The sequence below is a fragment of the Lutra lutra genome, chromosome 6 (assembly GCF_902655055.1).
Source record: "Lutra lutra chromosome 6, mLutLut1.2, whole genome shotgun sequence".
In the NCBI taxonomy this organism is placed as follows: Eukaryota; Metazoa; Chordata; class Mammalia; order Carnivora; family Mustelidae; genus Lutra; species Lutra lutra.
The window spans coordinates 69,700,712-69,728,539 of record NC_062283.1 but is presented as its reverse complement, the minus strand read 5'-3'; the positions used below and the strand labels follow the sequence as shown (position 1 = coordinate 69,728,539).

Below are 27,828 nucleotides of genomic sequence, written 5' to 3'. Positions count from 1 at the left end.
ATCAGGTAAGTTTTGTCTCAAATTTAGTTTTGCCCATTATCACCAAAACTATTTATTTCTAACATATGTAAACTAGAAGTGATAAATACCTACACTTAACTGAATTTCATTTTTTCTTAATAGAGCTTTACTGGAAAAACGAAAGCAGAATGCTATTTTTCTAAACAGTTTATAAACAACACTGAAGCTTTTGGACCTTGAATGCAAGACCTTTTGGAAATGCAATACTGTCCATGCCTGAAGTGGGAAGATTTTCCCAAACTGCTCCCTTTTGAAGATTCTATATTCTACTTCAAAAGAAATGCCGACATGAGCCAAAGCCTTTGGCATATCAGTAAAGTAAAAGAGTACTAAACCAGAGAAGACCTGTATTTCTAATTCTATAATTTTTTTTTCCTACCATGACTGCTAGCATCCATTTCCAAGAATGGAATTTTAGAGTCTGATATGTTCTTACTGGTGAGGAACTGTTTTGACTATCATCAAGCAACTGAAAACTGAATGTTTCCGGCCTTTGACACTGCCCTATACCTTACATGGTGTTTACAGGTGAAATAGAAACCATGTTGTTGGCACTCTCTGAGCTTAGTGATTCCTAAGAACTCACATGAGCAGAGCAAATGGGATTGAAACATGGCACTATTGATGATACCAATGACCTGCTTTGGGAGTATTCTTGCTACCTCCCAGCCTTGCCAGACCCCTGATGACTTTGTGGCTGCCACTTCTCCAGGACATATCATGATTGGAGGTTTATTTGCCATTCATGAAAAAATGCTGTCCTCAGAAGACTATCCCAGACGACCAGAAATCCAAAGGTGTGTCGGGTGAGTAAAGTGTCGAAGAACACATTTAGATTTCCTGATTATACTCTAACACTAAGGCATGTAAGCATTCACTTGTATTAACATCTAAAATTATTTTAATAGGGGCGCCTGGGTGGCTCAGTGGGTTAAAGCCTCTGCCTTCAGCTCAGGTCATGATCTCGGGGTCCTGGGATGGAGCCCCGCGTCGGGCTCTCTGCTCAGCGGGGAGCCTGCTTCCTCCTCCTCTCTCTCTCTCTGCCTGCCTCTCTGACTACTTGTGATCTCTATCAAATAAATAAAATCTTTAAAATAAATAAATAAATAAATAAAATTAAAATTATTTTAATAAAATTTAAATTCTTATGTTTTTAAGTTGCATATAGTTAGTCTTGTAATCCTTCCTTAAAAGAGAAATATATCAGCACTGTTGTATAATCAACTTCTAAGTGCAGAGGCAGTGAATGCTTTCCCTTAATATATATATTTAGATTTGGCTAAAAACAAACAACCCCTGAAGTCACTCAAGAAAACCAATTAGGGGACACCATAGACTATCCATTACAAACATACATAGCATGTTTCTATTTATAATATATATATATTTATTATGTATTAATATTAATGCATATGAATTTACATTACACTATCTATTTATAGTATGTATTGTTCATGTTTATATCCCCCACAGCATGCATTTTGTTTTAAATATAAATGCATTATTTATTGTTTTGTTTAAAATGGGCTACATTTAAAATTTCTCTCTATACTAGCATTTTGTCAATGCTGCATTCCTTTCATTCTTGAAATAATTAAATTCCTTCATGATAAATTAAGACCTTACTTCAACTTAACTGGTTCCTTCTTCTGTGATGAACACTTTTCACTGAAAGTTTGACTATAGAAAAAACATGGCACAGTGTACTACGGAAAAGTAAAGCTGGGCAGAGGATGTTACAAATGGATTTTCTTTAAGGAGAGCAGGATATTTGAATTCTAATTTCAGTTTGGGAACAAACTTACTCTGTAGACTTATGCAAATCACTTAAACTCTTTGAGTTCCAGTTTCCAGTTTTCTCTTTTGTAAACTAAGGGCCCGTATAACTTCTAAGGACACAGGCAGCATCAGCCTCTGTTCCTATGCCAATGTGTTTGCCATGTTTCCTTCCACTGGGAAATCCTGCTTTCTACCTTGACGTTTTTGTATGTAAATTTGGCTTTCTCTTCCCCCCTCTCTTTTTTTCTTTCTGTATCAAAAAATATTTAGTAACTCCTCTAAGAATGCTGTCAGATAAAATGTGGTTCCACATCACACTAAAATTCCTTCCTGGCATTTGCCCTAGAAGTTGGGCGCTTTGAGCTACTGTCTTTTTAAATGTTGACTATCAAAAATACCAGCAAATGCCTCAAGATAAATAATGAAGATTTTCAGATCACTAAAAGAAGATTTGAAGCCCACAATTATAGGCCAACTATTAAGGATGGAAAATATGAAAAAATCATTGATCTAATAAATTTATTCTGGAGAAAAAATTGAATTGAACTTCCTTTCACCTTATTGACACTCCTTAAGAGAAACAATATTCACTCAGCATCAAACAACTATTTTTTTTTTTAAAGATTTTATTTATTTATGTGTCAGAGAGAGAGGAGTGAGAGTGAGCACAGGCAGACAGAAGCAGAGGGAGAAGCAGGATCCCTGCCAAACAAGGAGCCCAATGTGGGACTCGATCCCAGGATACCGGGATCATGACCCGAGCTGAAGGCAGCTGCCTAACCAACTGAGCCACCCAGGTGTCCCCAAACAACTATTTATTAAGTGCCTACATTATCAGGCCCTATTCTAGGCACTGGGATACCAAAGTGAATACACCAAAAAGGTTTACATTCTCATGGAGCTAACATGGGGGGGGACCCTGAAAATATACATTTTAATTGTCATACAATGCATTATTTTTGTTATGATTCATTACTTTAACTTCTCTATCCTTGTTTCTTTCTTTTTTTTAAGATTTTATTTATTTATTTGACAGACAGAGATCACAAGTAGGCAGAGAGGCAGGCAGAGAGAGAGGGAGGAAGCAGGCTCCCTGCTGAGCAGAAAGCCTGATGTGGGGCTTGATCCCAGGACCCTGGGACCATGACCTGAGCCAAAGGCAGAGGCTTTAACCCACTGAGCCACCCAGGTGCCCCCCTTGTTTCTTTCTTTAAATTAAAAACTTAATGCTGATTGGCTAAACTTCACTTTTGGATAGTCTCCAATGACAAATAATATTATTAAAATACTTTAATAATTAATTTAATAATTTAATAATTCATTGAATAATAATTCAATGAACCAAAAGGACACTTAAAAATACCAAAACCCCATGGGCGCCTGGGTCGCTCAGTGGGTTAAGCCGTTGCCTTCGGCTCAGGTCATGATCCCAGGGTCCTGGGATCGAGTCCCGCATCCGGCTCGCTGCTCAGCAGGGAGCCTGCTTCCCTTCCTCTCTCTCTGCCTGCCTCTCTGCCTACTTGTGATCTCTCTCTGTCAAATAAATAAATAAAATCTTTAAAAAAAATACCAACACCCTGAAAAATAATATTTTCCCCTTTGAATGGATAAAGATGTGGTGTGATGGAATATTATTCAACCATAAAAAAGAATGGAATATCGCCATTTGCAACAACATGGTTGAGTCTAAAGAGTATAATGCTAAGTGAAGTAACTCAGTCAGAGAAAGACAAATACCATATGGCTTCCCCCATTTAGAAAACAAACGAACAAAGGAAAAATAAAAAGACAAACCAAAAAGCAGACTCTTCACTACAGAGGACAAACTGACGGCTAACAGAGGGAAGGTGGATGGGGTGGGAGGGAATGGGTAAAATAGATGAAGAGAATTATGAGAGTATACTTACCACGTTGAGCAGTGAGTGAGATATGGAATTTTTGAATCACTATATTGCACACCAGAAACTAACATAACACTGCATGCTAACTATACTGGAATTTAACATAATAATAATAATGTTCTCCTTAATTTGTTTAAAAAAATTTGAATCTTTACTATATATTAGGCAGTTTGTAACCTTTTATATACAGTGGTGGATGACATAAACTGAACAGTAAAATCAGTAACCAAGCAACTCAGTGCCCCGAAATAATCACAAATCAGAAGTCAACTGGGGAAACCCACTGAAAGAGGAAATAGCTATGTTTCATAACTCAAGTGTGCACTTTATCTAGGAGAAAGTTGCTGAACTTATACCCACAGCCTGTTTTATATGTGATTCTGAAGAGTCTTATTAATCTGGTTTCCAACCACAAAAGCCAGGCTAGTGAGTCTAAAGAGCAGATACTTGGACAGCAATAAAATGGTGACATCTAACTATAAAAAAGAGCAAATATCAAACAGATTTTCATACTGCAGGATACTAAACTGAGTATTCAAATGATCCCAAAATTAATCAAGAAGAAGTTAAATCCTGTTCCACAGACCCCATTTGAGAAACTATATACCCTTTAGAAAGGTTTCCATCAAGAACTATTTTTAAATAAATGAAGTTTAGTGGAGTTTATCCTTTAAGAGGTAAGCTTTACTGTCCCAGAAATCATCTATTTTAGAGCAGAGGTGTGAATAAAATAAGTTATCATCATAACTTATTGTGTGAGTATAACACACAATGTAACTTATTATCACATCATAACTTACTATGTGAATAAAACAAGTTACCATCATAATGTCTATAGAAGAGTTATGTTCTCATTTAAAAAAAAAAAAAACCTTGTTTCCCAACAGCTTTGAAATATCAATTTTTCTTCAAGCTCTTGCCATGATTCATAGCATTGAGATGATCAACAATTCACCACTATTATCTGGACTCACACTGGGGTACGAAATCTATGACACCTGTACCGAAGTCACAGTGGCAATGGCTGCCGCTCTGAGGTTTCTGTCTAAGCTCAACTGCTCCAGAGAGATGGTGGAGTTTAAGTGTGACTATTCCAGCTACATCCCAAGGGTTAAGGCTGTCATAGGTGCTGGCTACTCGGAAATAACAATGGCTGTCTCCAGGATGTTGAATTTACAGCTCATGCCACAGGTGGGTTTTGTGTTACCACGGACATTGGTTTTGAGAATATTCTTTATTATGAGAGGATCAGGGTAACCTGGGAAACCAGTTAGGGAGTTGCTTGTACTTTAACCTTTCTTTCTCTTCAGTCAAAGAGGGCATGGTGCCCTATTCTGGATGGTATAGTGGACAGAGCACTAAGGGAATAAAGTCTTCCCCTCAATCTGTCAGATCAAGTTTCTGAAGGTTCTCAGCAGGATTCAGATAAGACTGAAAACTCTGAGGGTCTCAACTGCCTTGTTTCTGAATTAACATCAGTTGGGTACTATGAGGAAAACTGAGGAGAGACTAAGGGGTAAGGGGACATGCAGGTCAAGGAACACTTCCTGAAACTCGGATGAGAAGGGACAAGCAAGGGAAGATGGGGAGAAGAGAACAGCATCTACGCTGAGAACACAGTAAGGACCAAGAGGAAATGTCCAAAGAATAACAAAAGGTAAATACAGCTAGATCAGGTGTATAGAAAGGAGTTCAGTAAGATGTGTATTTGCAGAGATAAGCAAGGACTGGTCATTCAACATCTTATAAGCTGTAGTATAATTTGCATTTTCTTCTGAATATGATGGGAAGCTTTGAGCAGGGACTATGGAACTACGTAATCTCCTTGTAATGCAAGCCAATAAATACTCAGGAAGCAAGCAAAAAGGCCTCTTAAAGACCAAAACCAACATCAGAGAGCCCTTCGCTGGAGTCCTGCACACTCTACTCAGAGTCCAGCAAGTCCCCTTAGCTTGTATTTTGAATGAACTTACCTTCTCATCACATTGCTTTGTGACTCACTGGCCAGTGCTTTCTAGGCTCCGGAAAGATCAGAAGCCAAAAGTTAGAAATGAAAAAGAGTTATAGTCAGATTTTCAAGAAATAGCCATCTGATAGAAGAGAATAGGTAGAAAAAAATATATATATATGACAATAACTGCATAAGAACTTAGAATATCTAACTTTCTGGAGTTAGAGTCAGTAAGAGCACATACCCATGAAAGATGCTAAGAGTTCCATTATCTAGCCCAGTGAAACTGATTTAAAAAAAAATAAGTTTATATCCAAAATGACAAAACAAAAGAATTACTTCCCCAAAGAGCTCAGAGATAAGGCTTTGGCTCAAATTTTCTAGACTATGTATAATGCTAGTTAGCTGCTAAGTAAGAAAAGTAGACTATTTTCAACAATGATTATGGCATGTAAAAACATAATCTCCATAATCGACAGCACTAGACAACACAAAAGGAAAGGGGACTCCCTGCAGGGTACACTAATTTTACTGAAGCCCAGGGGTCAAACGGAGATGAGCCCAGCAATGCCAGGTATAAAATGAGGTCTGCATAGCAATGTCATGGTAGTTAGGTTTAGGCAATGTTCACCATGTGCCAAGGTGAAGGTGAAGAATGTAAAGAATGTAAAGATGATTTAGGAAAAGGTTACAGAAATTCACAGAAATGAAAAAGCATATGAACAGCCACCTGGAGTTCATTAATACCATGACTAAATGATTCTGTCAATTTCCAGGTGAGTTATGAATCAACTGCAGAAATCCTAAGTGACAAAATTCGCTTTCCTTCATTTTTACGGACTGTGCCCAGTGACTTCTATCAAACTAAAGCAATGGCCCACCTGATTCAGAAATCTGGATGGAACTGGATTGGCATCATAGCCACAGATGACGACTATGGACGACTGGCCCTCAACACTTTTGCAGTTCAGACCGCAGCAAATAACGTGTGCATAGCTTTCAAAGAGGTTCTCCCAGCCTTCCTCTCAGATGACACCCTTGAAGTCAGGATCAATGAGACACTTGAGAAAATCATAGCAGAAGCCCAGGTTAATGTCATTGTGGTATTTCTGAGGCAATCCCATGTTTTCAATCTCTTCAGTAAAGCTATAGAAAGAAATATAAATAAGATCTGGATTGCTAGTGATAATTGGTCAACAGCCACCAAGATTACCACCATTCCCAATGTTAAAAAGATTGGCAAAGTTGTGGGGTTTGCCTTTAGAAGAGGGAATATGTCTTCTTTCCATTCCTTTCTTCAAAATCTGCATATATTTCCCAGTGAGAATAACAAGGCCTTACATGAATACGCCATGCTCTTGTCTGCCTGTGCCCATGTCGAGGACAGTGATTTGAGTCAATGCATTGCCAACCACTCTCAGGGGACTTTGGCCTACAAGGCTAACAAGGATATAGAAAGGAACTTCTCCCTGAGAAATGATTTCCTGTGGGATTACACGGAGCCGGGACTTGTCCACAGTATCCAGCTCGCGGTTCTTGCCCTTGGTTATGCCATTCGGGATCTCTGCCAAGCTCGGGACTGTCAGAACCCCTACGCCTTTCAACCATGGGAGGTACTAATTCACACATCTGAGAAAATTCCCCTACAGTCATTTCTTTCCTTGCTTTAATTTGTAGATATTTATATTAACTGCTCTTAATTGTATTGCTTTTGTAAGTAGATACCTTCAGTGTCTGAACAGCCTGCATTTCTATCATTAGTAGCTCTTTGTTCTTGAGAATTGTTATTTTGCCTTCACTATTACACTGACCCACTAAAACGGTGTTCTTTAATTTTCCAAGAAGATCCAGTTGATAGTATTTTCCATGAGTTTATGGATTTGTATCTGATCTTATAGTATTTCAATGCTTTCATATGAATTATCCCTTGTACTGCTCTTGAGAAACACGAGACCAGGCATATTTAATGGTCCTTTTTATTATTACTAAATCTTACCAATAAGGAAACTAAAGCTAGAAAGTACTAGAAATATGACTCTAGTCTGGGCCTTCTGCCTCCATGCCCTTTGTTTTTCATGGTATCTCTGGTGGTTTATAGTCTTTAAAGCCTTCAGGTAAAACTCTCAGGACAGTCTTCCTAAGACTCCAGTCTTTCTCAAATGAATGTTAGTTAGATCAATCATCACAATTCTTATGATATCTCAGGTTGAAATGAGCCGCAAATTCTGGGTAAAGGAAGTCTTTTCCTTTCTTCTCTTTGATTAGTTTGTAGAAACTCAAATTCAAGCTTAATGTGACCCTTTTTAGTGAAAGTTTTCCACTGTGTTTTTTAAATGCCGATAAAAAGATATTTAAAAGCTAATTGTTGCTTTATATGAAGATAAATTTTACTCATTAGAACAGATTTCTCAATAGTGTGTACTCAAAGACAAGGTTGTTTTCTTGATGCAGAATCATGTTCCAAAAATACAGTTATTATAAATGCATAAAGGAAAAAGAAGGTGAAAGGAGGTAAGACTCAATTCTTACCATATATATGAGTTCCAGGACAGGCTATTTCTATGTTTGTCATTTTCATTTTAAACACTCCTAAACACACGCTCCAAGGTCTGAGGTCATCAGCTTACATTTTGGGTGGATCATGGGATGATCATAGGGTCATTTTAAAACCAGTTTTGATCTTGTAAATGCAAGGCAAAAAACCTAATAAAGATGTAAGACTAGAGAATGGAATTTTTTAAAAATTAAAACTATCTTTTTAAAATATATACATTTATGTCTAGCTATTTTAAGATATCTGTTTGAAAGCACACTCTTCGTAATGTAAAATTTTAGTGACGGATTGGTAACAACTGAAAATTAAGTGAACCACAATAATGAAACCATTACACAGAATTTTTGGAATGAGAGGTTGAGGAGTATCCAGATAGGATAAAGGGGAGGAGCCATAAAAAGCCTCATAAGGAAAGAGAAATTCAGATAGAGCTATTGATCCACTAAAGATCTGGGAAACTATTTTAAATCAGGAATAAACCTCAAACATTCTGAGGAAAAGACTTGAGAAAGTGTAATCTGAGCAGAGTCTTCTAAAATGTTTTATTTAAACAGTAGGGGTCTGGGGTTGTTCTTTATTCCCCCTGGGAGCCTGGTTATCTAGAAACAAACAAAAACAGATTGGAAAGGAGGAATATGTGAGTGACTCGCTCCTTTGATCACAATGTGAGTGAACCACATCTGTGCCACATTCAGTGGGACAAATAATGCAGACAATTGCCTTTTTATGAAGAAATCTTCACACAATTTAAGTTTAAAAGATCAGCAACATTTAAGCTCACTAATCAAACATACATTCTTAAAGATTATGTTGACCCCTGGTAAAATTCACTCACATTTAAATATTACTTTCTAAATAATTTTATATTCAAATAACTTTAAAGAAGTTTCTCCCAATATTTGAGGGTAGCTCGTACTTTGGCTCCACATTTGGCAACATCTGTGAGCAGGATTCAGGAATGGCGCAACAAGAATTGTTTTACTTCAACAGATTTTTAATGTTACTCAGATGTGCGTGAAGATACCACCTTCTTGTTGTGACCAGTGATTTGGGGATTTTTGTTTCCTTTACTTGTGATGATGTAGAAAGTAGTAAGTGATGTATGTGGGATGACAGAATGTCTAATAGTCAAATTTCTAATTCATACATTGATTTAGCAAATATTTATTGGATGTCTCAATGTTCCAGGCATTGTGTTGAATGTTGGAAATATTCTGGAAAACAAGACGATTCTCTTCCTAAAAGAGTCATCTCTCTTCTGGTGTATACAATCAAATAATTAAGGAGCTGATTACAATGCAGAATGATACATTACTATGTTTCATAGAGACACAAAATGGTAGAGAAGCACATAATGGAGGAAACCAATCTGGCATTAACAATTCGAAGAACATTCTCCAAAGATCATGACATCTCTGGAGAATATGATGGATGGGTAGGAGTTAGCCAGGACAGAAATACTCCAAGAACGGAGAGAAAACATGGCATCTCTAGGGATAAGAAAATAGTGCCAAAGAATCAGTTTTTTTGTGGAAACTATAGGTAAATGAAAGTAGAGACATTAGTGAGGGATTCATCATTAGGGCCCAATCAATCAGAGCATCTCAAATTTTGATGTGCAGCTGAATTGCCTGGGAATCTTGTTATCATGCATATGCTAATTTGGTTACCACTGGGGGGATACCCGAAAGTCTGCCCTTCTAATATCTCTCAGGTGATGCTGATACTGCTGGTACAGGGACTTCCTTTCAACAGAAACTCTGTAAACTCTGTTTAAAGGTTTGGACTTGATAGAGCAAAGGGGAGTCAATTAAAGATATTTTTAGACAGGAAAGTGTTGTGATCTGCTTTCCATTGCAGAAATAGCATTTCATTTCCACTGTGGTGTGCACTGATTAGCAGGTCACAAACCTAGATGTAGAAGGACCAACTTGGTAATCAAAGCGTTAAATAGGGATGGCTTATACTCCAGGTACAAATACTGCAGGTACTATGTGTGACAATATGGATGGAGACAAACATATGTGGGTGTTTAAAAGGAAGGAAGAAGAGCATCTGGAGATAGAACAGGGCAGATGAAGAGAAGCAAAGATGTTGCAAGTGATTCCACATTTGGACAACTGGTACCATTTATCAAGATGGAAACAGAAAAAAGTAGAGGTCTGGTGGGGTGAAGTATGAAGTATTCTGTTTGGAGACATTGAATTGAAGAGCTTCTGAGACATTCAGCTGTAGCAATGGTAGTCAGATACTAGTCCAGAAGTCAGAAGAGACGTGTGCTGAGGAGACGGTGATTGTGAAGTAATAGGAGAATCATAACTAATAATTTTTAAAAGATTTTATTCACTCATTTAAGAGAGAGAGAGAGAAAGAGTGAGCAAGAGAGCATGAGCAGGAGGGGAGGGCAGAGGGAAAGGGATGCCGACCTAGGGCTCAATCCCAGGACCCCAGGATCAAGACCTAAGCCAAAGGCAGACATTTAACTGACTGAGCCCCAGGAACTAATAATTTTTAAGGGCTACTATAGTAGGCATTGACATATATCACCCCTAATCTCCATAATATTATAGTAGGTCCACCGTTTCATGCTCCTTACACTCCGTCCTAAAGAAGTAACAAAAGGAAATGTTACTGGTAACCGATACTTGCAGCCAAAGTTTAGAGACGGTGGGGACCTCCCCAGTAAGGGTCTGGCTTATGGTCACCCACACAGGTAGCAGTGAGACTGCCCCAGCCTTAGTCCAGGGTGCTTTCCACTATAGCATGGAAAACTTCATGAAAGAAGAAGACATGGGTTGAGCACCAGAGATGCAAGGCCATGTCCTCTGCAACTTGAATTTGCTCACCAGCACAGCTTCCTTAGGGAGATGTTGTGGACATCAGAGCAGTCAGGGAAAAGAAAAACATGTTAACCACAACAGCTTAAGTGGTGTGGCTTTCTGGGCCTTTCGTTTTCAAAAGCAGGTCATCACCATACACAGGGTGAATGCTGTAATCGTGGAAGTGTAAATTCCAGTTTAAGATTTATGATGTCAATTTACAGTGACTTTCAGAGTCTCCATGGGAAAAAAAAATGGACAGAAAAACCCTTTCATAGCTTCATAACTACAGCAACAATGTTCAAAATTACCTTAACCCAGAGCAAGTGTTCTGTCTTACTTACCAGGTCAGGAATACACTGTTTTGCTTGCCTCCACCCTCTCTCCTGTGAGGACAAGCCTACAGTTATGTTAGCTTATGTACATCACACAGTGTTACCATTATTTACAGAATGGGTATGTGTCAGAACTTTACCCTGGAAAACCTAATTAAGTGTAGGAAAAAACAGGTGGAAATGTAGTTCAGACTCAAGAGTGGAAGAGGATATGCTCCCTAAAGAAATAAGTTGTCTGGGGTTCGTGTGTGTGAATTGCTGAAGAAAGGAAGCAAGGAAAAATGAATACACAGGTAGATGTCAAAGCATTGATGGTAGATCCTTGTTTCCTTTTTAAAATTTTTGTTCCTTTTGCATTTTTTCTTCCAGGCCATTGCTGGAAAAAAACTTTTGTGGGTTACTTCCACCCTGTTGAATCTGATATCCTGCTTCTTTAAAGTAATACTAATCAATTTATATTCATTAAAAGAACTAAGAAATCTGTGGGGACATATAATAAAATCAATATGCATTGCTTAGAGATTTTTCCAAAGTGACATTTCGTCTCTGACCTGACTGTCGTAACTAATATATTTACCTTAAAATATAACTGGGTGTTCTTATGTTCTAATGACAAAATTGAAGGAAAGAAAAGATTAACTGAGAAGGAATATAATAAGAATAATTCTATTCAAATAGAATAATGTCACCTCATTCCACAGATTTTGCCACAACAAAAGCCCTCCTAACCTCTTTACTCCTCCTAGAGGAGTAGGCCCAGTGTGGTCAGAGAGGGTATTTACTTAGCTGTGGTTACATATCAAGTTAATGGTGAAGCAGGGTGTTCCTCCCTCCCGGTCCAGTGTTCTTCCTCTGCAGCACAAACTCAATACAGCCACCCTGTTTGCCAGGAAAACATTTCCTGTCCTAGCTGCATTGCCTACAAGTTCTTACTGTACAAATTGGGTAACATGGCAAGTAATTTTTCACTGCATTTCTTTCCTCTCAAGCTAAAAATTAATCATTTTATGAATTGCATTGAAGATAGAATTTAGAGATCACTTTATTAGACAATCACTGAAACAGATTTGAAAACCATTAGAGATGATAAGATCCATACCTCCTACCAAACAGAGTAACAAAGTATGGTTTTAAAGTGCAGTACCTTCCACCCACCAGCTCAACTTCTCTGGTTGGGAGACACCCCAAGAACAAGGTGCTATTGTCACTGGACTGTCTCCCACATTTGTACCTCTGTCTCTTTAACCCTCATTTTGGGGATGGTGAGTATAATAACCACTGGCTCAGACCACCCACTCAGTCTTGGCCAAGGATCCAATTGTGACTAGAAGGAAAGGATGAATTTTGCTGCCTTCTATAGTTTCAGAAGACAACTCATGACTGCTTTTGAGTCAGAAGCAAAAAATAAGAAGATATTGAGTTAATATATTGTAGAAACAATGGAAATACCTGAAAGTCAAATTGTGTTTTCCCAGGTAAGGCCCTTGGCCCCTTGGCTGGTGGTGCTTATCTAAGAAAAGAGGAAGATGATCCTCACTCAGCGTGTTTCACTGAGTTGTTATGGGATAGAAGGATATCACACTTCTGAGTATTAGAAGTAATACATGAAGGTCAGGTGGCATCATTAATTGATAGACTCAAAGTATTTTTATTTATTGTCACAATATTCCTATTAGCTAATTAACAGGTTTAACAGATATTAATCGAAACTTTACTAATCTTAATCTTTGCCCAATACTGGGCTGAATTCTTTTTATGTTTAATTATAACTAATCCCTATAAGGCAGACTTCATTTGACAGATGGGGAAGCTGAGGCCCAGAAAGAAACTGTGGGTGTCAAGACCACATCACTAATGAGATACAGAACCAGGATTAGAGCCCAGGCAACTGCCCTGAAGGATCCATCCTGAAATTTTATAACGTGGGAAAAAAAGATGCTCAGATCTCAATGTGATAAGCTGGAGAAGCTGCCCTCCATAAACATTACCTTGATTTCTCAAAGTGGCAGAGCAAGATTTTGGCAGAAATAAGGCTAGAATTCTCAAATTATTGCCAACCTTCTCAACTAGTTACCAAACTCATTGATCCAGAATGTCCTTTTTCTACCTTTTAAATGATATTCCTTATAAGGTAGTGTTATAACTGGCATAATGGATACATATTTCTATTAGTATCTATTTCTATTTTTATATCTTACAGTTACTTGATGTACTAAAAAATGTGACATTCATTGATGAAGGAAATTCATTTCATTTTGATGCCCATGGGGATATGAATACCGGATATGACGTTGTGCTCTGGAAGGAGATCGATGGCCACATGACTATCGCCAAGATGGCGCAATATGATCTGAGGAATGATGTCTTCATCATCATGGACCAAGAAACAAAAAACGAGTTCAAAAATCTTAAGGTAATTTTGTGGTAGCCTGCTTTATAACATTCAAATCAAATGAGCACCACAGCTGCAAAAGTCCTTAATCCCACCAGAATCTCCAGTGACCCTACTGCCTGTTTACTGTCCCCAACTTCCTTCCTCAAATTCTCTGGTCAACTTGTGTCTCTCTCTCTTGTACATGCTCTCCTCCTTACCCTCCTCACCAAAGCATAATCCTGGGTAAATTCAACTCTCTGCCTAATCAATAGAGCCCCCATATAGCTGAACTTGGCAAAACAAAAACAAAAACACCTTGTTGACTGTTTTCGTTTTAAATTCATGATCTCTAACCTCCAGTGGGCCCTTAATGCTGCTGGACAATCAGACTATTACCTTAGTCCATTAACTCACCCCCCTTCCTAGAGAGCTATTCCATAGATTTTCTTCTCTCCCCCAACTCCAACACATCTTCCCCATCTTCACTTTCAGTTGACCGTGCTTCCTATGTTGCTAACAAAATTGAAAAAATCAGAAGAAAACTGGAGAGTCCCCCGCCACCACATCCACCTTCCTTCCAGCACTGTGGGTGGACTGTGTTCCTGGCCAAGATCAGCTCCTCCCTTGACCTCTGGATCCCAATTCCTTTCCACTTGCACTCGATGATACTGCTCTGGTGATTCTCCATTCTCTCCCACATCCTCAAGTATTTTCTTTTCTCCATTATCTACATGATGATATAAATATGCTGTTATTCTTTTCAACTTCAAAAAAAAAAAAACTCCACTGATCCCCACTTCTCCTTCTATACACTGCCCCTTCCTCTATTTCTCTCTACAGCAATTGTCCTTGAAAAATTTAAATACATTCACTGGCCCCAATTTCTCTCCTCCCATAATTCTCTTGAATTCTTTCCAATCCATCAAAATTCTATCTAGTTCACCAATGTTAATAAATACAAACATCATTGTACTTCACTTACTGGCTAATAGTTCTCCTCTTCGTAAGATGCTTTCTTTCTTTGTTTCCACAACATCATGCTCCCTTAATTTTCTTCCTCTGCCTCTGGCCACTCCTTAGTCTCTTTTGCTCCTTCCTTATTGTTCCAGCTGCCTATAAATATTGGCATACCCAGAGTTCAGAACAGCTCCTCTTCTGTGTCTACACTTTTCCTTAGTGATCTCACGCAGGCTTGTGGATTTAAATAATGTCATTCGTTATATAGAAGGTGGATGACTTCCAGCTTTTTAATCTTCTAAATTTTAACACAAATAAATATACAACTGCATAATTGATATCTCCCCTAGGTGTCTAATGGTCCTCTTCACTGACTACCTCCAAAACTGAGCTCCCAAACCTACACTCATCTCAATAAATGGCAATTTCCTTTTAGTTGCTCATGGCAAAACCTGGTAGAATCTTTGTCATGCTTCCTATCCAATCTAAATTTCACTTTCAAACCCATAGTCCAAAATATCAGATAAACCTAAATCTTTTGATATCCCAAAGTTAAAAATACCAGACTTTAGAATGTCTTTGCTGTCTCTTATGTGGGAGGTGGGGAGAAGAAATTATCCCATAATGATGTCCTGCCTGCTGAAAACCCAGATCAGGAATAACTGTGATAAGAAGAATAATGCCACTGCTTATGGACACAGGGCTACCAAATCTTGGCTTCTTTTCTCTCTTAGCCAGATCGTTTTCATCTCCCAGAGAAAGGGCAAGTTAGCTTAGTCCTTGGATTGTGTTCCTGGCTTAGGAACAGCTATTAAGAGATTCTAGACAAATCCTCATTTACCCATTTTGCTTTGGCTTTCCAAAAATAAAAGTGAGACAATAACAGGTTTATTTCACAAGATATGCTATGAGAAAGGGACTGTAAATGGAAAAAAAACACAGCCAAAGTGCAAAGAATTATTAGTTAAATTGGAAAAGGCTTCATAAAAACAGGATGCTACATATGATTCATATTGTGACATGCACAATTATAACCTAAATTCTCAGGATTATTAAAATATTATTTATATATCTCTGGTTGCCTTTTTCATTAATACATTACTGGTTTTAAATTCAAAATTTCCACTTTTTTTAAAGATTTTATATCTATCTATCTATCTATATATATATATAGAGAGAGAGAGAGAAACTGTGTGTGAAAGAGAGTGGGAGGAGGGGCAGAGGAAGAAGAAGAAAGAGAATCTCAAACAGACTCCCCACTAAGCGAGAAGCCCAATTAGGGGTGGGGAGTGGCAGTTGATCTCAGGACCCTGAGATCATGACCTGTGTGGAAATCAAGAGTCAGGTGTTCAGCCAACTGAGCTACCCAGGTGTCCCTCCACTGTTTTGTTTTCGAAGTTTAGAATGGACAGAGACCTTGGACAGCATGATTAATAACCTTCTTCTAAAGAATATAAAAGCCCAATAAGTTAGTATTTCTTATATGGTTGAACTTTTTAATACAACACAAGATTAGAAATTTCTAAGCCATTGTTTTCTTCTTTAGTTCCATCATTACACATCTGTCCCTCTGCTAGGAACTTTCTGAAAGAACTAATTTCCCTTATTTTCTTATAGAAGCTATTCATGCAACAAAAACTACTTCTTCTTAAGGCAGTTTCACTATTTGAAATATTTTTCTGTCTTTTAAACTTGTTTACATTTCTCCAGATGACAAAACAATTCTATTTGCTATTTTTAAAGAGATCATAATACTATTTAGTAAATGTATTTTTAAAATTTTTTTACTTAATTAATTTATTTTTTTTAATATATAATGTATTATTTGTTTCAGTGGCACAGGTCTGTGATTCATCAGTCTTACACAATTCATAGCACTCACCATAGCACATACCCTCCCCAGTGTCCATCATGCAGCCATCCCATTCCAACAACCCTCACTTTGTTTCCTGAGATAGAGTCTCTTATGATTTATCCTCTCTCTGGTTTCATCTTGTTTCATTTTTCTCTCTTTTCCCCTATGCTCCTCTGTCTTGCTTCTCAAATTCCTCATATCAGTGAGATCATATATATACAATGGAATACTATGCAACCAACAAACCCCCCAAAATCTTCCCCTTTGCAACGACAAGGATGGAACTAGAGGGTATTACACTAAGCGAAATAAGTCAATCAGAGAAAGACAATTATCATGTGATCTCACTGATATAAGTAAATAAACATATTTTTAAATTAAGTCAAATTTGGGGCGCCTGGGTGGCTCAGTTGGTTAAACATCTGCCTTCTGCTCAGATCATGATCCCAGGGTCTTGGGATCAAGTTCCACATCAGGCTCTCTGCTTAATGGGGAGTCTGCTTCTCTCTCTCTTTCCACCCCTCCCCCTGCTTGTGCTCTCCCTCTCTAATAAATAAATAAACTCTTTTAAAAATTAGTTAATTGGGGTGCCTGGGTAGCTCAGTGGATTGAGTTCTGCCTTTGGCTTGGGTCATGATTTCAGGGTCCTGGGATCTCAGAGCCCCGCATAGGGCTCTCTGCTCAGCAGGGATCCTGCTTCTCCCTCTCTCTCTGCCTGCCTCTCTGCCTGCTTGTGATCTCACTCTCTCTGTCAAATAAATTAACAAAAAGAAATGAGTTAATTAAGTCAAAGTTACTTAGGATAAATCTTTTAAAAATTTATTTGAGACTTCTTTCACTTTGCAGCAAATTCAGTCTAAATGCTCTAAGGAATGCAGTCCTGGACAAATGAAGAAAAACACAAGAAGCCAACATATCTGCTGCTATGAATGTGTGAACTGTCCTGAAAATCACTACAGTAACCAGACAGGTAATTATCGTCACCACAGCAGGTACAGTGACAAATCTGGACCATTTCTCTTAGGCTGATTTTTTTAACATGAATCTTATTTTTTTTTTCATTAAAAAAAAGGCATTTCATGCTTCTGCTAGATTAAATTTCAGTGAAATTTCATATGATATCGGAATTTGCTCTATTATTTTTTTTAATTTAAATTTTATTATTATTTTTTAAACATATAATATATTATTATCCCCAGGGGTACAGGTCTGTGAATCGCCAGGTTTACACATTTCACAACACTCACCATAGCACATACCCTCCCCAATGTCCATAACCCCACCCCCCCTTTCCCAACCCCCTTACCCCCATCAACCCTCAGTTTGTTTTGTGAGATTAAGAGTCACTTATGGTTTGACTCCCTCCCAATCCCATCTTGTTTCATTTACTCTTCTCCTACCCCTTAACCCCCCATGTTGCATCTTCTCTCCCTCGTATCAGGGAGATCATATGAGAGTTGTCTTTCTCCGATTGACTTATTTCGCTAAGCATGATACCCTCTAGTTCCATCCAGGTCGTAGCAAATGGCAAGATTTCATTTCTTTTGATGGCTGCAAAGTATTCCATTGTGTATATATACCACATCTTCTTTATCCATTCGTCTGTTGATGGACATCTAGGTTCTTTCCATAGTTTGGCTATTGTAGACATTGCTGCTATAAACATTCGGGTGCACGTGCCCCTTCGGATCACTACGTTTGTATCTTTAGGGTAAATACCTAGCAGTGCAATTGCTGGGTCATAGGGTAGTTCTATTTTCAACATTTTGAGGAACCTCCATGCTGTTTTCCAGAGTGGTTGCACCAGCTTGCATTCCCACCAACAGTGTAGGAGGGTTCCCCTTTCTCCACATCCTCGCCACCATCTGTCATTTCCTGACTTGTTAATTTTAGCCATTCTGACTGGTGTGAGGTGATATCTCATTGTGGTTTTGATTTGTATTTCCCTGATGCCGAGTGATGTGGAGCACTTTTTCATGTGTCTGTTGGCCATCTGGATGTCTTCTTTGCAGAAATGTCTGTTCATGTCCTCTGCCCATTTCTTGATGGATTATTTGTTCTTTGGGTGTTGAGTTTGCTAAGTTCTTTATAGATTTTGGACACTAGCCCTTTATCTGATATGTCATTTGCAAATATCTTCTCCCATTCTGTCAGTTGTCTTTTGGTTTTGTTCACTGTTTCCTTTGCTGTGCAAAAGCTTTTGATCTTGATAAAATCCCAATAGTTCATTTTTGCCCTTGCTTCCCTTGCTTTTGGTGATGTTCCTAGGAAGATATTGCTGCGGCTGAGGTCGAAGAGGTTGCTGCCTGTGTTCTCCTCGAGGATTTTGATGGATTCCTTTCTCACATTGAGATCCTTCATCCATTTTGAGTCTATTTTCGTGTGTGGTGTAAGGAAATGATCCAATTTCATTTTTCTGCATGTGGCTGTCCAATTTTCCCAACACCATTTATTGAAGAGGCTGTCTTTTTTCCATTGGACATTCTTTCCTGCTTTGTCGAAGATGAGTTGACCATAGAGTTGAGGGTCTATTTCTGGGATCTCTATTCTGTTCCATTGATCTATGTGTCTGTTTTTGTGCCAGTACCATGCAGTTTTGATGATGACAGCTTTGTAATAGAGCTTGAAGTCTGGAATTGTGATGCCACCAAATTTGGCTTTCTTTTTCAATATTCCTTTGGCTATTCGAGGACTTTCTGGTTCCATATAAGTTTTAGGATTATTTGTTCCATTTCTTTGAAAAAAATGGATGGTACTTTGATAGGAATTGCATTAAATGTGTAGATTGCTTAAGGTAGCATAGACATTTTCACAATATTTATTCTTCCAATCCAGGAGCATGGAACATTTTTCCATTTCTTTGTGTCTTCCTCAATTTCTTTCATGAGAACTTTATAGTTTTCTGTGTATAGATTCTTAGTCTCTTTGGTTAGGTTTATTCCTAGGTATCTTATAGCTTTGGGTGCAATTGTAAATGGGATGGACTCCTTAATTTCTCTTTCCTCTGTCTTGTTGTTGGTGTAGAGAAATGCAACTGATTTCTGTGCATTGATTTTATATCCTGACACTGTACCGAATTCCTGTACAAGTTCTAGCAGTTTTGGAGTGAAGTCTTTTGGGTTTTCCACATATACTATCATATCATCTGTGAATAGTGATAGTTTGACTTCTTCTTTGCCGATTTGGATGCCTTTAATTTCCTTTTGTTGTCTGATTGCTGAGACTAGGACTTCTAGTACTATGTTAAATAGCAGTGGTGATAACGGACATCCCTGCCGTGTTCCTGACCTTAGCGGAAAAGCTTTTAGTTTTTCTCCAATGAGAATGATATTTGCGGTGGGTTTTTCATAGATGGCTTTGATAATATTGAGGTATGTGCCCTCTATCCCTACACATTGAAGAGTTTTGATCAGGAAGGGATGCTGTACTTTGTCAAATGCTTTTTCAGCATCTATGGAGAGTATCATATGGTTCTTGTTCTTTCTTTTATTAATGTGTTGTATCACATTGATTGATTTGCGGATGTTGAACCAACCTTGCAGCCCTGGAACAAATCCCACTTGGTCGTGGTGAGTTATTCTTTTAATGTACTGTTGAATCCTATTGGCTAGTATTTTGGCGAGAATTTTTGCATCTGTGTTCATCAAGGATATTGGTCTGTAGTTCTCTTTTTTGATGGGATCCTTGTCTGGTTTGGGGATCAAGGTGATGCTGGCCTCATAAAATGAGTTTGGAAGTTTTCCTTCCATTTCTATTTTTTGGAACAGTTTCAGGAGAATAGGGATTAGTTCTTCTTTAAATGTTTGGTAGAATTCCCCCGGGAAGCCGTCTGGCCCTAGGCTTTTGTTTGTTTGGAGATTTTTGATGACTGTTTCAATCTCCTTACTGGTTATGGGTCTGTTCAGGCTTTCTATTTCTTCCTGGTTCAGTTGTGGTAGTTTATTTGTCTCTAGGAATGCATCCATTTCTTCCAGATTGTCAAATTTGTTGGCATAGAGTTGCTCATAGTATGTTCTTATAATTCTCTGTATTTCTTTGGTGTTAGTTGTGGTCTCTCCTCTTTCATTCATGATTTTATTTATTTGGGTCCTTTCTCTTTTCTTTTTGATAAGTCTGGCCAGGGGTTTATCAATCTTATTAATTCTTTCAAAGAACCAGCTCCTAGTTTCGTTGATTTGTTCTGTTGTTTTTTTGGTTTCTATTTCATTGATTTCTGCTCTGATCTTTATGATTTCTCTTCTCCTGCTGGGTTTAGGGTTTCTTTCTTGTTCTTTCTCCAGCCCTTTTAGGTGTAGGGTTAGGTTGTGTACCTGAGACCTTTCTTGTTTCTTGAGAAAGGCTTGTACCGCTATATATTTTCCTCTCAGGACTGCCTTTGTTGTGTCCCACAGATTTTGAACCGTTGTCTTTTCATCATCATTTGTTCCCATGAATTTTTTCAATTCTTCTTTAATTTCCTGGTTGACCCATTCATTCTTTAGAAGGATGCTGTTTAGTCTCCATGTATTTGGGTTCTTTCCAAATTTCCTCTTGTGATTGAGTTCTAGCTTCAGAGCATTGTGGTCTGAAAATATGCAGGGAATGATCCCAATCTTTTGATACCGGTTGAGACTTGATTTAGGACCAAGAATGTGATCTATTCTGGAGAATGTTCCATGTGCACTAGAGAAGAATGTGTATTCTGTTGCTTTGGGATGAAATGTTCTGAATATATCTGTGATGTCCATCTGGTCCAGTGTGTCATTTAAGGCCTTTATTTCCTTGTTGATCTTTTGCTTGGATGATCTGTCCATTTCAGTGAGGGGAGTGTTAAAGTCCCCTACTATTATTGTATTACTGTTGATGTGTTTCTTTGATTTTGTTATTAATTGGTTTATATAGTTGGCTGCTCCCACGTTAGGGGCATAGATATTTAAAATTGTTAGATCTTCTTGTTGGACAGATCCTTTGATTATGATATAGTGTTCTTCCTCATCTCTTATTATAGTCTTTGGCTTAAAATCTAATTGATGTGATATAAGGATTGCCACTCCTGCTTTCTTCTGATGTCCATTAGCATGGTAAATTCTTTTCCACCCCCTCACTTTAAATCTGGAGGTGTCTTCAGGTTTAAAATGAGTTTCTTGTAGGCAACATATAGATGGGTTTTGTTTTTTTATCCATTTTTATCCATTCTGATACCCTGTGTCTTTTGATTGGGGCATTTAGCCCATTAACATTCATGGTAACTATTGAGAGATATGAATTTAGTGCCATTGTATTGCCTGTAAGGTGACTGTTATTGTATATTGTCTCTGTTCCTTTCTGATTTACTACTTTTAGGGTCTCTCTTTGCTTAGAGGACCCCTTTCAATATTTCCTGTAGAGCTGGTTTGGTATTTGCAAATTCTTTCAGTTTTTGTTTGTCCTGGAAGCTTTTAAACTCTATTTTCAATGATAGCCTAGCTGGATATAGTATTCTTGGCTGCATGTTTTTCTCATTTAGTGCTCTGACTATATCATGCCAGCTCTTTCTGGCCTGCCAGGTCTCTGTGTATAAGTCTGCTGCCAATCTAATATTTTTACCATTGTACGTTACAGACTTCTTTTCCTGGGCTGCTTTCAGGATCTTCTCTTTGTCACTAAGACTTGTAAATTTTACTATTAGGTGACGGGGTGTGGACCTATTCTTATTGATTTTGAGGGGGGTTCTCTGAACCTCCTGGATTTTGATGCTTGTTCCCTTTGCCATATTGGGGAAATTCTCTCCAATAATTCTCTCCAATATACCTTCTGCTCCCCCGTTTCCTCTTCTTCTGGAATCCCAATTATTCTAATGTTGTTTCGTCTTATGGTGTCACTTATCTCTCGAATTCTCCCCTCATGGTCCCGTAGCTCTTTGTCCCTCTTTTGCTCAGCTTCTTTATTCTCTGTCATTTGGTCTTCTATATTGTTAATTCTTTCTTCTGCCTCATTTATCCTAGCCGTGAGAGCCTCCATTTTTTATTGCACCTCGTTAATAGCTTTTTTGATTTCAACTTGGTTAGATTTTAGTTCTTTTATTTCTCCAGAAAGGGCTTTTATATCTCCCGAGAGGGTTTCTCTAATATCTTCCATGCCTTTTTTGAGCCCGGCTAGAACCTTGAGAATCATCATTCTGAACTCTTGATCTGACATATTACCAATGTCTGTATTGATTAGGTCCCTAGCCTTTGGTACTGCCTCTTGTTCTTTTTTTTTGTGGTGAATTTTTCCGCCTTTTCATTTTGTCCAGATAAGAGTATATGAAGGAGCGAGTAAAATACTAGAAGTATGGCAACAACCGCAGGAAAATATGCTTTAACCAAATCAGAAGAGATCCCAAATCGTGAGGGGGAGAAAGGGGATAAAAAGAGGTTCAGAAAGACAAAAAAAAAAAAAAAAAAAGAAAGAAAAAAAAGAAAGAAACAATTAAAAGAAGAAAATGAATAAAGAAAAAATATAAAAAGGAAAAAAATATATTAGATAAACTATATAAAGACGTTAAAAAAGAAAAGGCTAAAAGTTTAAAAAATTAGCAGAAAAAGAGGGAAAAATTTGCAAAAGGAAAAATAAAATTAACTGCAAGGCTAAAGAATCATGGGGAGAAAGCCATGAGCTCCAGCTTTGCTTTCTCGTCCTCTGGAATTCCGCAGCTCTCCTTGGTATTGAAACTGCACTCCTTCGTAGGTGAACTTGGTCCTGGCTGGATTTCTTGTTGCTCTTCTGGGGGAGGGGCCTGTTGTAGTGATTCTCAAGTGTCTTTGCCCAAGGCGGAGTTGCACCACCCTTACCAGGGCCCGGGCTGAGTAATCCGCTCGGGTTTGCTTTCGGGAGCTTTTGTTCCCTGAGCGCTTTCCGTAGAGTCCGGAGGACGGGAATGAAGATGGCGGCTTCCCAGTTTCCGGCCCAGAGGAGCCGAGAACCCGGGGTCCACTCTTCAGTGCGCCCTCAGAGAACAGCGCCCAATTACTCCTGTCACCCTGCCTCCAGCCGCGCTCCGAGCTGACCGAGCCTGTGACTGGTTCAAGGTAACCCCGAGCTTAGAGCTTACTCCTCGGCTCTGTCTCTGTAGCCGGCTTCCCCGTTCTAATACCTGTAAGCTCTGCGACACTCAGACACCCCGATCCTTCTGTGACCCTGCGGGACCTGAGGCCACGCTGACCCCGTGCGGGCTTCACCCCGGTTAAGCCTCTGGAGTGATGTCCCTCAGCGGAACAGACTTTTAAAAGTCCCGATTTTGTGCTCCGTTGCTCTGCCGTTCGCCAGGAGCCGGCCCCTCCCCCCGCGGTCTATCTTCCCGTCGCTTTGGATTCACTTCTCCGCCAGTCCTACCTTGCAGAAAGTAGTTGATTTTCTCTTTCTAGAATTGCTGTTCTTCTTCTCTTCGATCTCCTATTGGATTTGTAGCTGTTTGCAATCTTTAGATAAGCTATCTAGCTGATCTCCCGCTACCTGAAGTAGTCTCAGCCTGCTACTTCTCCACCATCTTGACTCGGTATTGGAATTTGCTCTATTATATCAGCAGATGTACAACCAATATGTAACAGAGATATAAAAGTAACTTCACTTCCATGGTAAGTTGTCTCCCCCTCAACTGGACTTCGTCTCTCACATCTCTCAAAACAGTGTGGATTCTGTCAATTTTTGTCCATGTAGCCCCCACACAGACATGCCTGGCTTGTAACTGGGGCACAGTAACTATTAATAAATAAATGCTAAATTAGCTAAACAGGGTATGGTAGAAACCCATAGATGTACATACCCTGGAGAGCTCATTATTTCTACCAAGAGGCAATGGTAAAGCCTAAAAAGAACCTTCTGTGAGAGGATGGGATGAACTGTTGACAGGGATGAGATGCTACTAATTGTTTGACAAACTTGCCTTTAACAATTTCACAAGATCAGAGCAAAATACACATATTAAAGAACAAGAATAAGGTCAGTAGCCTTCAGGGTCTTAAGAGGAGCTATCAGCATTTGCCCTGGAGTTCAGCCTACTTTAAAGCGTCATGTTCCCTTGTTTACTGCTTCATCCCTATTGATCTATGACAGTTGGAACATTTCTCAAATGCTTACTCTTTTTCTCATTGCCTTCAAGGGGAATGTATCACAATGTTAACATTCCAATAGTCATGTTCTGCCACTATTTTGTCGCAAAATAGTGTGGTTATTTGTCACAAAAATGTGACTTGTCCCAACCTGAGATGGGCTCCACTGTGTAAATAATTAGTTATTGTTGGGTGTGTGTGTGTGTGTGGATTTTCCAGGTAATACAGTGTCTGGCAACTCTGCCAGGTGGAATAAATAAAAACATCAAGAGAGTAGGAGGCATTTATTTCCCATAAAGACGTACACGAGTTTTCAAAATATAATTTGGGTTATCATTGGGCAACCAGGAAAAGATCCCTTGGAGGAAAAGCAAGGGTTTAGGGTGATCTGAAAGGACATCCTCTCCTGTTGTTCTCCACATCTCCAGCTCACAGCTCTTGTACATAGACAAGACCATTAAGTGTTCATCGAACAGCAGAGGCAGTCAGGGGAGAACAGGAAACAGGGTTTGGAAGAGAAAGAGGCTGGAGAGGTAATGAAGTGTGTACACAGACGCACAACCTGACTTTAAGGTTAATGAAGAGAACGCAGGCCCCATATAAACTTGAATGGGCACTGTGGGGACTCTCAGATGGATGCCCAGAGAGGGGCTTCCGGCAAGAGATGGGGTGCCATCTTTAGGGAGACTGGAGAGCAAATGCAATCCCACTCCCAGAGACTCCATTCTGATATCAGCTCTACATCCAGCCCTGCCATCAGAATCAGCAAAAATCACTTCCAAGCTTATACCTCCCTGTGTGAAAGGCTCAATTTTACTGACCTCCTGGCCAAAAAAATTAACTTTAATTCTTCATTCATGGTCATTGGTTACAATCTTGAGTTATCTTACTTTTAGAGAGCTTTTAGGGTGACCCAACCATATTTTCTCTGCTTTTAAAAGAACTGCAGCCTCATTTATAATAGCAGGTCTCACTACATTGAGTGTCTATCATGTGTAATGCTCCTTGCAAAGCATTTTCTATTTATTCTGCCACTGAATGCATTACTCTAGTGAGGCAGAGTCTTCTAACATTTTTTTAGAAGATTTTATTTATTTATTTGAGATTTCAAATAAATAAATATAATATTATAATACTCAATATAATAATATATTGATATATATATTATACATATATTATACATATATATACATACATATATACATATATATATACATATATACATACATATATACATATATATCATATATATATGATATATTAATAATATAATACTCAAATAATATTTGAGTGAGAGAGCGAGTGAGCGAGAGAGCACAAGCAGGGGTAGGGGCAGAGGGAGAGGGAGAAGCTGAGCAGGGAGCCCAATACGGGGCTCGATCCCAGAACCCTGGGATCATGACCTGAGCCAAATGCAGGCACTTAACCAATTGAGCCACACAGGTGCCCCACTTTTTAAATTTTTTTTAAAAGATTTGGAAATAGACTCGGAAAATTCAGTTTACTTGTTCAAGATTATGGGAATCATAAGTGATAGAGAAAAGGACTTGAGGTCATCCAAGTCCAAGCCCTCCTTATTTTTTTTTTAAAGATTTTATTTATTTATTTGACAGCCAGAGATCACAAGTAGGCAGAGAGAGAAGGAGAAGCAGGCTCCCCACTGAGCAGAGAGCCTGATGCCGGGCTCGATCCCAGGACCCTGGGATCATGACCTGAACCGAAGGCAGAGGATTTAACCCACTGAGCCACCCAGGTGCCCCTAAAGCCCTCCTTCTTAACAGAGTCCCTGAACAGCCACCTATATGACAGCAAGTTCCTAAGAGGCTAGCATCTATCCTGAGTATATGGATTTCCTAAAGACTCAAACCCCAGCTGCTTTTTTTCTTTCTGTTCCCCTCTTTTTCCTCCCTTGCTCTCACACTTTCTCTCTTGCCTTCTTTTGAGTTCTGTGCATGCTTTATTTCAATAAGTAACCAATCCGACAATGATCTCTATCCCTTTTCTCCTCGGGACTGTAACTAAGGAGTCTCATTTGTAGCATCATTGTGGGCAATCTACCTGGTTAAAATGTCTGCAATGTAACTGAATCTCCTCCTGTCTTTTAGATATGGATCACTGCTTTTTATGCAACAATGAAACGCACTGGGCTCCTGTAAGGAGCACAAGGTGCTTTGAAAAGGAAGTCGAGTACCTCAACTGGAATGACTCCTTGGCTGTACTGCTCCTGGCCCTCTCCCTATTGGGCATCATGTTCGTTCTGGCCATCGGCATAATATTTACAAGAAACCTGAACACACCCATTGTGAAATCATCTGGGGGACTACTGGTCTGCTATGTGATCCTTCTCTGTCATTTCCTCAACTTTGCCAGCACGGGCTTCTTCATCGGCGAGCCCCAAGACTTCACCTGTAAAACCAGGCAGACGTTATTTGGTGTGAGTTTCACCCTCTGCATCTCATGCATTTTGATGAAGTCCCTGAAAATTCTGCTGGCCTTCAGCTTCGATCCCAAGTTGCAGAGCTTCCTGAAGTGCCTCTATCAACCGATCCCCATCATCTTCACTTGCACAGGGATCCAGGTTGTCATTTGCACACTCTGGCTGATCTTGGCTGCACCTGCCGTGGAAGAGAATGTCTCCTTGCCCAGAGTCATCCTCCTGGAATGCGAGGAGGGATCCATCCTTGCATTTGGCACCATGCTGGGCTACATTGCCATCTTGGCCTTCATTTGCTTCATATTTGCCTTCAAAGGCAGGAAATTACCTGAGCATTACAATGAAGCCAAATTCATAACATTTGGCATGCTCATTTATTTCATAGCTTGGATCATATTCATCCCCGTCTATGCCACCACATTTGGTAAATATTTGCCAGCTGTGGAGATTATTGTTATTTTAATATCTAACTATGGGATCCTGTGTTGCACATTCTTCCCCAAATGCTATGTTATTCTTTGTAAGCAAGAGGCTAACACAAAATCTGCCTTTCTCAAGATGATTTACAGTTACTCCTCCCAGGCTGCAAGCAGCCTTGCCATAAGTCACGTTTCACTGGACTCCACTAACAGTAATATCACAATGACCGATCCCAGCTCTGGTGGCAGGTTGGCAACCCAGCAGGAAAGCAAGGATCTTCAGGCGCAAACATTTGCACACATATGTAGAGAAAATGCCACACGTGTATCTAAAATTTTGCCTCGAAAAAGAATTTCAAGTATATGAAAGCATCCATAAGA

General features: G+C 39.1%; 1 protein-coding gene across 1 annotated transcript; it reads left to right on the top strand.

Annotated features, from left to right (window-relative positions):
- Positions 1-535: 535 nt before the first annotated feature.
- Positions 536-27,828, top strand: GPRC6A (G protein-coupled receptor class C group 6 member A). Its single transcript, XM_047733956.1, has 6 exons — positions 536-827; positions 4,589-4,892; positions 6,429-7,265; positions 13,561-13,773; positions 17,393-17,516; positions 26,700-27,828. The coding sequence occupies exons 1-6, from the start codon at positions 634-636 to the stop codon at positions 27,812-27,814; spliced, it is 2,787 nt and encodes a 928-aa protein (XP_047589912.1). The 5' UTR covers positions 536-633; the 3' UTR covers positions 27,815-27,828.